General features: G+C 35.9%; 2 protein-coding genes across 2 annotated transcripts in view; one reads left to right on the forward strand and one right to left on the reverse strand.

Annotated features, from left to right (window-relative positions):
- Positions 1-2,772: 2,772 nt before the first annotated feature.
- Positions 2,773-6,470, reverse strand: LOC141343104 (trace amine-associated receptor 9). Its single transcript, XM_073847699.1, has 2 exons — positions 6,298-6,470; positions 2,773-5,689 (listed from the first exon to the last, which is right to left on the reverse strand). Exon 2 carries the CDS (start codon positions 5,569-5,571, stop codon positions 4,510-4,512), a length of 1,062 nt encoding a protein of 353 aa, XP_073703800.1. The 5' UTR covers positions 5,572-5,689; positions 6,298-6,470; the 3' UTR covers positions 2,773-4,509.
- A 2,217-nt stretch (positions 6,471-8,687) lies between these two features.
- The window catches only part of plekhf2 (pleckstrin homology domain containing, family F (with FYVE domain) member 2), a 38,577-nt gene continuing 35,662 nt past the window's right edge, over positions 8,688-11,602 (forward strand). Inside the window, exon 1 of the mRNA XM_073847215.1 lies at positions 8,688-8,885. The gene's annotated coding sequence lies outside the window, so the exon portion shown is untranslated. The remainder of the gene's footprint in view (positions 8,886-11,602) is intronic.

The following is an 11,602-nucleotide window of genomic DNA, read 5'->3' on the forward strand; positions in this document are numbered from 1 at the left end:
CGCCATTTTCTCCGTGCTTAAACAGTTGTAGCGACAACAATTTCTCGTAAGCAATATAGGTGTTTTGTGGTTGAATGTACATGAACATAAGAGTCTTCATTTTCTCCTGACATCAGAACCACTGAGAATGCAGTGGATTAGTTTTGTTTTTGATGGTATTGCACTGTCAAATACATTAAATACATGAATACGTGAAAAACAGAAGTGAGCTGTAGCTCATTATCATTTAAAGAGACATGCATCAAAATAGGTCGCTGTGAAAAGAGCTGTTTTTAAAAGGAAAATGGGGTTGTTTTGAACGACCATTGAGGTATTTTAACCAAAGTATGTTGCAGACATTTCATTAAGACCCTAAAGAAGCATAGCAACTTTTGAAAAACGGGCACCTGATTCACATTCAAAGGAACAGTTCACTACGAAATGAAAGATGTGAAAACTCTTTTATCAGCAAAAGGAAACACTTTAAATATTCTGGCCTCTCTTTTTCACATAATGAAAGTTCAATCAATTCAAATGGATCAAAGTCTTTTGAAGTCATACAGCTTTATGTCTGGAAACAACGGAAAACAAGGATATAAACTAAATACATTTTCAATTTTGGGTGAACTGTTTTTATAAGAAATTGATTTTAAATTTGATGGAGTTTAAATGCATTAAAAAAATCTCCTACCCATACTTAAAACTACAACATTTTTAATGCTTTTAATTAAGTAATTATGTGGCACACAAAAGCCTGAGATTTCTTTTGGAATTCACTCATGAAAGTAAGATTATGAACCCTCTAAGACTATTAACATTATTACCAGCTTGAATCAGCACTGAATATCATCACTTTAGGTCTTTTATTCTTTCAGACACTATTATCTTGTTAGATCACTGGCATATGAAGTCACTGAATGCATTTCATCCTTTGCATGTCTGCCATGTATAATGAGGGGTATTGTGTCCCTGATCAACTGTTCTGACATTTGGCTGCCATTTCTCATTTTCGCATGGATTCCACCGAAGTGATATATGTAGGGTAATTTTCTTCAAGCACAGACAGACCTGTAAAAACGGCACACTGATTGCCAAATAGAGCAGTTAGGGAATCTGAAGAGGAGTGAAGTATCTGCTAAAATGCTGCTGGATTTGGTTGTTGCTCATTTTACAGCACACATCTATAACTTCTTCTTCCAAAGTTTCCTAAGGTTTCATATTTTATTGTACGTGACTGTGTCACAAATAAAACCAATATCATGCATGTATGTGACTTTCACATGTTCCATGCAAGCAAACAGCCACCAGCAAAGGCAAATTAGAGTAATGCGACCTTCCTCCTAGTATGATGTGCCAGTTCCAGGTCATATTTTTTATGGATGCCAGACACGCATCCTTCATTATGACCTCATAAACGTCAGTTTAAAATTGGCTTGTTTTGCAGGGCATAAATGGACAAACAAGAACTCAGGACTAATGAAAAACACTTTGCCCAAACACTTGTAAAAATGTAGCATTAGGATAAAATTAGGGAAGAATAAGATGAACTATAGTGCTACAATACCAGCACTAAATTCAATTACATTTATAGCGTCATACATAAACATATGTCCTGTCCTCCTGCACTTACACGCGACTGGCACGCTCTCTAGAACGTTATTTTTTGTTACAACATGTGTAGTAAAAAAAAAAAAATCAAATGCATTGTTTACCAGAGGCCCTATGAGTAAGGCAGCTGCCATATTTTGTAGTGATAAATAACAATATTGCTATTGTTCCACTGAAATGACATTGAAAAAAAAAATGCTAAAGCCAGGCCATCTGCCCTCCTCCTATGGTCTTATGGGAATTGGACAGCCCCTGGGTTCAAAACTGGACCCTCCAGGCTTGTCACATCTATGAGGGGACGAATGATTGGAGATTCACCAGACAGTAATCTCTGAAACAAGATTAAAGGCGGCTTAGCAAAATTCTGATTTAAGATTAACATGGCTAACATTTGCCTACTCTGCTGGATCTTCAGATACATCGTGTAGCCACATCACATCTGTGTGAGTGTATTTGCACGTTGAGAGATAAGAGGTTTTGTTGGGTAAGTTGTCCATTTGAGCCGTTAAGGCACGTGTAAAGCACGGAGATTGAGCTGTTCGATATATTGCATCGTTTTGATAAAATATGTATAGTATACTTAGAGGGATTTTCCACCTGAAAATGAAAATGAACACCTCACCCTCATGTATTCCAAAGGTGTATGACTTTCTTTGTTCTGTGGAACATATGTGACCCTGGACCACAAAACCAGTCAACAGCAAAAAAATACATTGTATGGGTCAAAATGATTGATTTTTCTTTTATGCAAAAAATCATTAGGATATTAAGTAAAGATCATGTTCCATGAAGATATTTTGTAAATTTCCTATCGTAAATATATCAAACTTAATGTTTGATTAGTAATATGCATTGGTAAGAACATCTGGACAACTTTAAAGGTGATTTTCTTAATATTTAGACTTTTTCAGATTCCAGATTTTCAAATAGTTGTATCTCGGCCAAATATCCTATCCTAACAATCCTCACCATACATCAATGGGAAGCTTATTTATTCAGCTTTCAGATGTATAAATATTAATCAAAACCCTTACAACTACTTGTGTGGTAAAGGGTCAGATATTAAAAAAAAAATCAAACAGTGTCTGTTCCCATTGACTTACTTTGTATTTTTTGTCTATACAATGGATGCCCAATGCGAAGCATATTTAAAAGATAAACATTTTGAATTCATTAAGACTTTTAATGAAGAATGCTTTATTGTATACAGTACAAAACTGCGCAAAAGAATAATGGCCTGAATAAATCATAAGCCAGTAGTCACTGAACATCAACCATGGTGTTTTTGGTCTTGGCCCTTGTGTGATAAATGAAACAAAGCATGTGTATGATATGAATACACTGATGAGAAAATGCATTTGTCTGTTAAGACACAACCTTCTTGCACTAACCTTGTTTTTTTATGAAAATTACATAAGCCATTAAACACTTAACCCTGTAATAATGTGTACTTTAAACACTCCCAAGTGTTTACATTGATCCTTTACAAAAGTATTAGTTCTTATCAAGTGTATTTATATATACACACATTTTATTAAAGCCACACAAGTTCTCCACAATGGAAAAGATGCCAAATCAAATCAATACCATACAGAAGCATCCATGTAAGACCTCAATGCAAACATTTTTGGGATGACATGATCCATGCTTATGGATATATTCAAACACATGGTGAAATCTTGTCAAGTCATGCAAAGTTAAGAGGTGACCTGAGGATAGTGACATATGCCACTTAACAGGTGGTTATGAAGGCATTAAATCCCACTGGCATCCACAGGCATCTTGTGGCCTAATGGTTGGAGATCTAGAACATTTGATTCACAAGAAATGATCCATGTAATCAATGTATCTGGAGGAAAGACAACCAAAAGTTGATCTAGGGGACTAGAAAAGCTGGCAGGTTGTGTTTCTAGCTGGTCTTATGGGTTGTTTTTAATATTTTTATCCAGGTGATGGGTAATTTTTCTGCACTCTTAAAATGCTGGATTATTTTATTCAAACCTAAATGCTGGGTTTAGCTTGTTGGGTTTTTACTGAGTTATTTTTAATATGTTTACCCAGGTGCTGGCTTTTCTGTAACTAAGCTGCTGAGTTGTTTTTAATGGGTTATTGTTTTTTTTTTCTACCCAAACCGCTGAGTTGAGCCTGTCTTCGACAAAACAACCCATCTGCAGAGGGATTTTTGCATCCTCTACAGGAGAGAGCGCCACAGTTCTCAGTGTTGCCAATTTTGTGCACTTCTTCAGCGAAATAAAGGTTTGTACATTTTATTTCATTTATAAAGTGCTGTAAATTATATTATTTTTATTTAACACAACATACAAGGACAAGATGTAAGTCAGCTGCGTCAGCAGCGGTCAGTTCGCATGATGGAAACGCCTTTTGCCTTGCATAACATAAATTGATTTTATTTGTTATAATGCTAAATTTTATTTAATTTGATGTTAAATTATGTTCTCTAATCTCAGTACTGTTTGTTTATAGGTAGGTTATGGAGTCAGTCCAAGCATCTTTCAGCTATGGGTGTTCTTGCTTAATAATAAATGTTCATCTTTTGTCTCTATAATTATGTGTGTGATTTTTAATTTCCAGCCCATTGTAAGCCAGCAATATAATATTTTTTAAACAATAGTTGACTTAAATAAAGCCACCCAGCATGTTGGGTAAAACATTTAACCCAACCAGCTGGGTCAAAATAACCCAGCATATGTTCTCTCCAATATTTACCCAGTTCTGGGTTGCTAAATAACCCAAGTTGGTTTGTTCTAAACCCAGCATTTTTTAGAGTGTAGACCTTGGACCTGCAACAAAACAGCTTGGTCCATCTAATGCCCAGCTCGAAACCAAATACTAGCTTAGGAGGCCTGTAATAAGTACAGTAAGCACCACCTAAATCGGGCTGCTGCTCAGTAATGTCATTAATTAGGTTTGCTTGACTGTTTCCTCATTGTCCTTTCCCCCATTTACAGTGGTTTCAAACTCAGTCTTTTTAGGCGCAGTGTTCAATTGAGCGGACAAGAGCAGCTGATACGCACGAGTTCTAAACTTCTGGTCTCTCACGCCATATATAATAACATTACAGCAGCTGTTCGAGGTTAAAATCCAAAAGGCAAAAAACGCAAAATTGCACCATTCGTTTCCCAACACATTTCCAACTACAAACACGGCGATGGGAGTGAAAGAAGCGGTGAAAGCCAACGTCAGAGTGCCTATTGTCTTGGCAGCCTTGATGTCGGAGAAGGTTGGTTTCGTTGAGCTTTGACTCTCGGTTTCTGCGAGATGTTTTCTTCTTTTTGAATGCTGGCGAATTGTGGTGAGGGATATGATGTTGATGACAATAGTACCTCCGAGCAGTGTAAAGTCAAAGGCAGGAAATAGCAGTAGAATGTTCCAAGCTTGGGAAGGGAAGTCTGCGCTTCCAAGCGCGTAATTGCACATGCGGCTGCAGGGATTGTACTCCAGCGCGATTTCATCGCTAAAAACCAGTGGCGATATTGCCAGGAAAAAACTGCCCATCCAGGAAAATACTATTAGTATGCTCGTTCTTTTTTTAGTTATGACTGCTTCCTTGTGCAGTGGTCTCAGAACGGCAATGCTCCTTTCAATGGTCAGGAGGAAAATTGTTGTAATGGAAACTAAAGTGCATCCCGCAAACACAGGACCGATAAAATTGCACGGGTGGAAAAGTGTGGTTTGGGAATTGCGCGCTGTCCACTCTGGCATTGAATTGTAGATCATGAGAGATACTTCTGCGTAAACGGAGACGGGCACCACAAAAATTCCCACAGCCAGGTCTGCCACGGCCAGTGAGGCTTTTAAATAACCCTGTGGAGTGTGGAAGTGTTTAGTTCCAACGACCACTGCTAATGTCAAGAGGTTTCCGAAGAGTATAGCAAGTATCAGTAATATCATGAAGACCACCATGAGTATCTTATTGGTCGTGGTACAGCAACACACACTGCAGTTTGCGAGCTCCTCTGGCATCCTTGTTCAGCTGCGCGTAAAATTCCTGTCAGTAGCACAGTGGTATTTCTCCTCTTGGCCTGGAGGCAAGGCACGGCAACCTGCGCATGGTGGGCTGTCCAAATTAAGAGATTCACTCCTGCCAAGAGCAATGATATAATGATGAATATAACGTTGTGAATAATGGTCACACTTTTTTCATTGAGGATATTCCACGAAAACTCTGCCTTCAAATGTGTACCCAAATATACCAACCATGAAGGACTGACACCAATTGCACATTTCGACTAAAATCATACAAGCTACTATTTGTATTTTTCAGTCTGGATTTTGGATGTTTTATTAGAATGAACTGCAGTATGAAGTTATGGATGAGATGCATAAACCTTACCATTGTAACTAGCCATTATTAAAATAACACAATTCCATAAAATAAATATTTTCAGCATGTTAACGTTTCATGGATATAGCTATCCCAGCTATTTTAAAAACATGTTTATGCATTTATTTTAAATATTTATCTGAGAGTATAAAATCTTACATTTTTAACTTTAAAAGCACGTTTTCAAAATTTAAAAGCCACCCATTTAGCGAAATGACTCAAAGACGCTCACAAAACTACACTTGGAAATGTCATAAAACACCATAGTATTAGAGCAAAAGGCTAAAGGAAACCCATTTGAGATACCAATTACTACATATAGATGTGTGGATAGTGCAGTGTGGATACAGCTGATATGAACGTACCTTAAAACGAAAATCCGTATCTCCAACTTCTCGGGGTCTTCCAGTGCAAAATATTCGGTACAAAATATATAAAAGAGTCCACAATATTGTCAACACCTTTTCTTTTCTTCCACAGTTTATAAGCAAAACCCTTGACTATCTTTGCGCTAGTTACGCATTTCAGCAAATTTTAAATGTCCACTACAATCCTCTGTCTCTGACTGCTCTTTACGTTGTGCGTGTGCACGACCAGCCTTGAGCGCTAGCAGTGATGCCAGTCTGACGCGCGCTGCTGCAGTTACTGGATTCCCCAATAGCTATTGTTTACTTTTCCTCAATTACTATGGAGGCACATTCCATTATAAACGCTATAAAATGATCAATTATGTGTAATCAGCCAGTGGCTCAGTTATAAGAGCACCATAACATTCCCAAACAGAAAGTAATTGTGTGTATTATTGACAGGAAGTGCGAAGAGAATCCATCCATTGCAACTACATGCGACGACAGTCAAAGCTAAATATCTAATATAAGAAATATATATATGCATGTCATGGAACTGTATGAATCCTAATAAGACAGGGTTGTGTATCTTTATGTAGACACTGGTAAACACCTGGGGGCAGCAGAGAGTTACTGTGTCAACAGGCTGATCTTACAATTTCAAACCAGAGAATGGAATAAAGCAACATAAAATAGCATATTGCATACAACATATTTAATTAATATGAAAATGATATAAAATATATTAATGTATTTAAATATAGTTGATGTATTATTACATTAATACTATAATTAATAGTACATACTGCCATCTCTTCAGATTAAACCAGAAATAACCTGAAACCTGATTGACAATGATGAAAATGAAACTCTGTGGAAAAAAAAAAAAACAGAGAGCTGTGTAATGTCTTTGAAATTTAGGCTGTTCCATGACGTCCAAAAAGCTGTCAACACTAGCTGTAATCAGAAAAGCAGTTACAGTTTCAGTGTGGTACATAGGTATTATGTTCAGATGACAGGGCTGTTCTCTGCATAAACAAGAAATACAGTTAATGAGCCTAATATAGACGTGCTGAATCACCGATGGCCACTTCCTTCATACAACACAGGAAAACATTCTTGGAATTCCTTGGTACTATGAAAACACAGAAATGCTTGCTGGCACTTTTAGTGTGTACCAGAGTACTTAACTGAAGTGCAGCGCAATACAGTATTTGATATGCTTTTCAGTCTTATTAAGAAAAAAACAATTGCAATATGGCAACAGCTAAGACACTCATTTTTGTGGAAAGGGTCTTTATACAGTTTACATACTGTAGATCTTGCAGAATTTGTAAAATGTTAATTATTCACCAAAGTAAGAGGGATCATACAAAATGCATGTTATTTTTTATTTACTACTGGCCTGAATAGGATATTTCACATAAAAGGCATTTACATATAGTCCGCAAGAGAAAATAATAGTTGCATTTATAAAAATGACCCTGTTCAAAACTTGATTCTTAATACTGTGTTGTTACCATGAATGATCCACAACTGTTTTTTCTTCTTTTTAAATATAAAATACAAGAAAAAAAAAGAAATTTAGGGAAAATAGAAAAAAATGTACACATCCTCATTCCGTTCAAAAGTTTACACGCCTGGCTCTTATTGCATCGTTCTTCCTTCTGAAGCATCAGCCTTTGAACCTTCTGTAATAGTTGCATGAGTCCCTCAGTTGTTAATTCAAGTCAGAACTAAATAAAAAATAACATGCATTTTGTATGATTCCTCTTATTTTGGTAAAATAATTAACATCTACAAGGTGTATGTACATTTAGTCTTCAACTGTATATGTGAATAAATGTGGGTCTCGTTAAAAACATGCTGAGAGGTCAATAATGAAAGTTTACTACTGCCTCCTCAAATTTGATATGTCAAATTTATATTTCCTTTACAAAAAATGACCTGAAGACAGTTGAATGGTTGTAAAAGACGTGTAAAAAATGTGGCATTACCCGGTTGACCCAAATTAGAAAAGTGTTTTTTGTGTTATAGCCATCTAAATCATTGACCTAATAACCGAATAATAACTAAAACTAAACATTATGCCTTTATAACCTTGGAGATATCATTTGGGGTTACTTTAACTACTCAACTGTAAGTCGCTTTGGATAAAAGCGTCTGCTAAATGAATAAATGTAAATGTAAATGTCAACTGGGCTATTAACCCACTGTTGATAACCACACCTCCACATGACTCAGGCGGTTAATAAAGGTTGTGGTTTATTTCCAAGAAACATGTAAGAGCATGTTTACAGCGAGAAGGAAAAGCGAAAGGCACAGGAGCACTAGCCTACCATAAATACAAGGATCAGTGTTTATCCAGATTAGTCCCTGCCCCTTCTCCCACACCACCCCGACCCGGAGTCACGCTAGTGACGCTTACATTCCCTGCTCCTGCCCTCAGCCATATTGAAAGTGCAGTTTCCGACTTTGGCTGCCCGGGAAGGTGGCAGAAGAACTTCAAACTGAGCCTTTTGAATTTGGAATTAAAATTTTGCTTGTTGGAAAATTTACCAGGGATTGTGGCTTCGCGTCTTCAGCCGTCGATCGGTTGCGTTGAGGTAAGTGCGCGCCCGCTTGTGTGTAAACTTACCAAGCGTCGCGAACAGTCTAGTTTCCATTCGCGGCTGTCAAAACAAGTTTGCGATGCAATTGTTACACTACTACTATCTTATCGTGGTTCGTTTTATTATTTTGGAACATTAGTGTGAGTGAAATGTGTTTCAGTCGGGTAAGTTTGAAAGCTCTAGGAAGAAGTCAAGGAACTATTCGTGCGCTATGGGACAGTCCAAGCGCCTTGTGTTAGCTTGTAGCATGCTAACGTGAGGAAAAACTTGGTCAACGACGAAATGTAAAACTTGCAACATGAGTGGTTTGCTGTTTAGACGTGTTCCTCTGATTCGCAGCTCATTTCAGCCAGCCATTGCTGAGTTGTGGAAATTCTGTGAAAGTTAGCTAGTCCTTGAGTTGTCAGTATCAAAACAAAACTGGTAAGCCAAAAAAGTTAAAGTTAGAGCTTTATGACGAAGTACCTTAAATCAATGTGGTTTAAACCGATCTGGCAAAACATCAGAAGTTTTACTATTAACTTCGGCTGTGTGACAACCAGTGCTCGGTGACTCATCGAAACTGCATAGTGAAAACCACCCAACCCTGTTCCTTGCTGAACAGCATGGTATCAGTCATATAGCGATGGGAAAATTACGGAGTAGCTGTTTTTCTTTCCTTGAATCGCTTGTCAGTGGGAACATTTGCAATTGATTTAAATTTTAAATTTACGGTCGCATAAGTTAACTAGTTACAACTTGTGGTGGTTTGGAAACACTTGGTTGAAATGCAGTGGGTAGTATTGTACACAGCATGCAACTTGTGTACGGTCAGGATAAATGAAATGACATAAATACATGGATCCAAACATATTTTAGCAGTAGACGAATTATGAAACTTTTATTTAGTTGCTGGTAAACCATGAATTAAGGAAGCAGTCCTAGTCTGATACTTTTCCTTCCTAAACATGTTTTGCTTCCCCAAACAAATATATAAAGTATATACATCTGCATAGAGTATGTATGATTTTTTTTAATGACCTCACACTAAGCATTCATTTTAGAGTTATTTTTTTTAGATGAGGTCGTCTGAAAAATTCTTATATTCAATCGTCACAGTTTCACTTCTGCATTCATATGGCTGTTTGATTCACACCTGCACTTAAAAGTGCACTACAGTTTGGTGTTTGTATTTGTGAAGATGGGTACTGTCATACAAAAGTACTTTTCTTGTCAATTTGGCTTCGTCTATTCATATCTTTGGACTGTTACTTTGTGCAAAGTTCTTGAAAGTAGAGACTGATTTCACCATCTCTCGCTCTTTATTTTTTTCCTCTATGTATGTATGTATATATGGTCAATACTAATGAAAAAATAATTTTCATTTTCATTTAAGTGTCTGACACCTGATATGCAGAAGGAGAACCGATTCTTAATAGTTTATTTCTGCTTTTCAGTGCAAAAAAAACAAAACAATTGTACTGCATGAATAAAAACATGCATTCTGAATATTTAAAATGTATTGTTATTAATGTTTAATATAATAGTTTAATGTTAAAAGTTTCACTGGTTAACACTTGTTGTTTTATATTGAATATAGTGGTGTTGATGCTGTTCTTTAGTGAGACATTTATTTGTAGACCTGATATTGAAGAGCAAAAAAATTAATAAATACATCAAATGTCACATTTTTAACAGCAAGATTTTTTGTTTTTTTAAAGAATTCTCTTCTGCGTACAAAGCCTGCATTTATTTGATACAAAATACAGCTAAAAGCAGTAATATTAAAAATATTTTTACTATTTAAATTAACTGCTTTCTATTTGAATATATTTTAAAATTTAATTTATTGCTGTGATCAATATGCTAATTAGCTGTTCAGGAATTGTTTTTATTATTATTATTATCAATAACAATAATTAAAACAGTTATGTACTTTTTTCAGGATTCTTCGATGAATAGAGATCCAAAGATCAGCATTTATCTGAAATAAAAAGCGATATACACTATACCATTCAAAAGCTTGGTGTGTGTGTGTGTGTGTATACATATATATATTTTGTATTGTTTGGAAAGAAATTAATACTTTTATTTAGCAAAGATGGATCAAAAGTGTCAATAAAGACATTTATTATGTTACAAAATAATTTTATTTCAGATATGTGTGTTCTTCTGAACTTTCTATTCATTAAAGAAACCTGAAAAAAATTACTGAGCTGTTTTCAACAATAATAATAATAATAATACATGTTTTTTTCAGCAGCAAATCAGAATATTAGAATGATTTCTGAAGGATCATGTGACCGGAGTAACGATGCTGAAAATTTAGATTTGAAGTCACAGGAAATAAATGACGTTTTAAAATATATATTAAAATAGATAAAAAATAGTAAAAATGTCAAAATTGTACTGTTTTTGCTGTATGTTGGATCAAATAAATGCAGGTTTGGTGAGCAGAAGAGACTTCTTTAAACACATTAAAAATCATACTGTTCAAAAACTTTTGACTGGTAGTGTAAGAAATGTGTAAATCTCAGTGAAAAATCTGCCTCAGAGCGTTTGCTGAACATGTGTATGTTTTTATAATGAAGGAAACAGATGTTGTCATGGTGCATTCCTTCATTTAGCCCTATTTCTTTTCTTTGGTGCTCCTGTCCAACCAGGCTTTTCAGATGTTTCAAAAATTAGTGGTTCAAAATAGGACTGGCCGATTTTTCCGATTTTATTGATTA

This window comes from Garra rufa, chromosome 9, assembly GCF_049309525.1.
Source record: "Garra rufa chromosome 9, GarRuf1.0, whole genome shotgun sequence".
NCBI classification, from domain to species: Eukaryota; Metazoa; Chordata; class Actinopteri; order Cypriniformes; family Cyprinidae; genus Garra; species Garra rufa.

Excerpts from the sequence above, each read along its gene's own strand:
- LOC141343104 (XM_073847699.1), bottom strand. The coding sequence starts at position 5,571 with ATGCCAGAGGAGCTCGCAAACTGCAGTGTGTGTTGCTGTACCACGACC.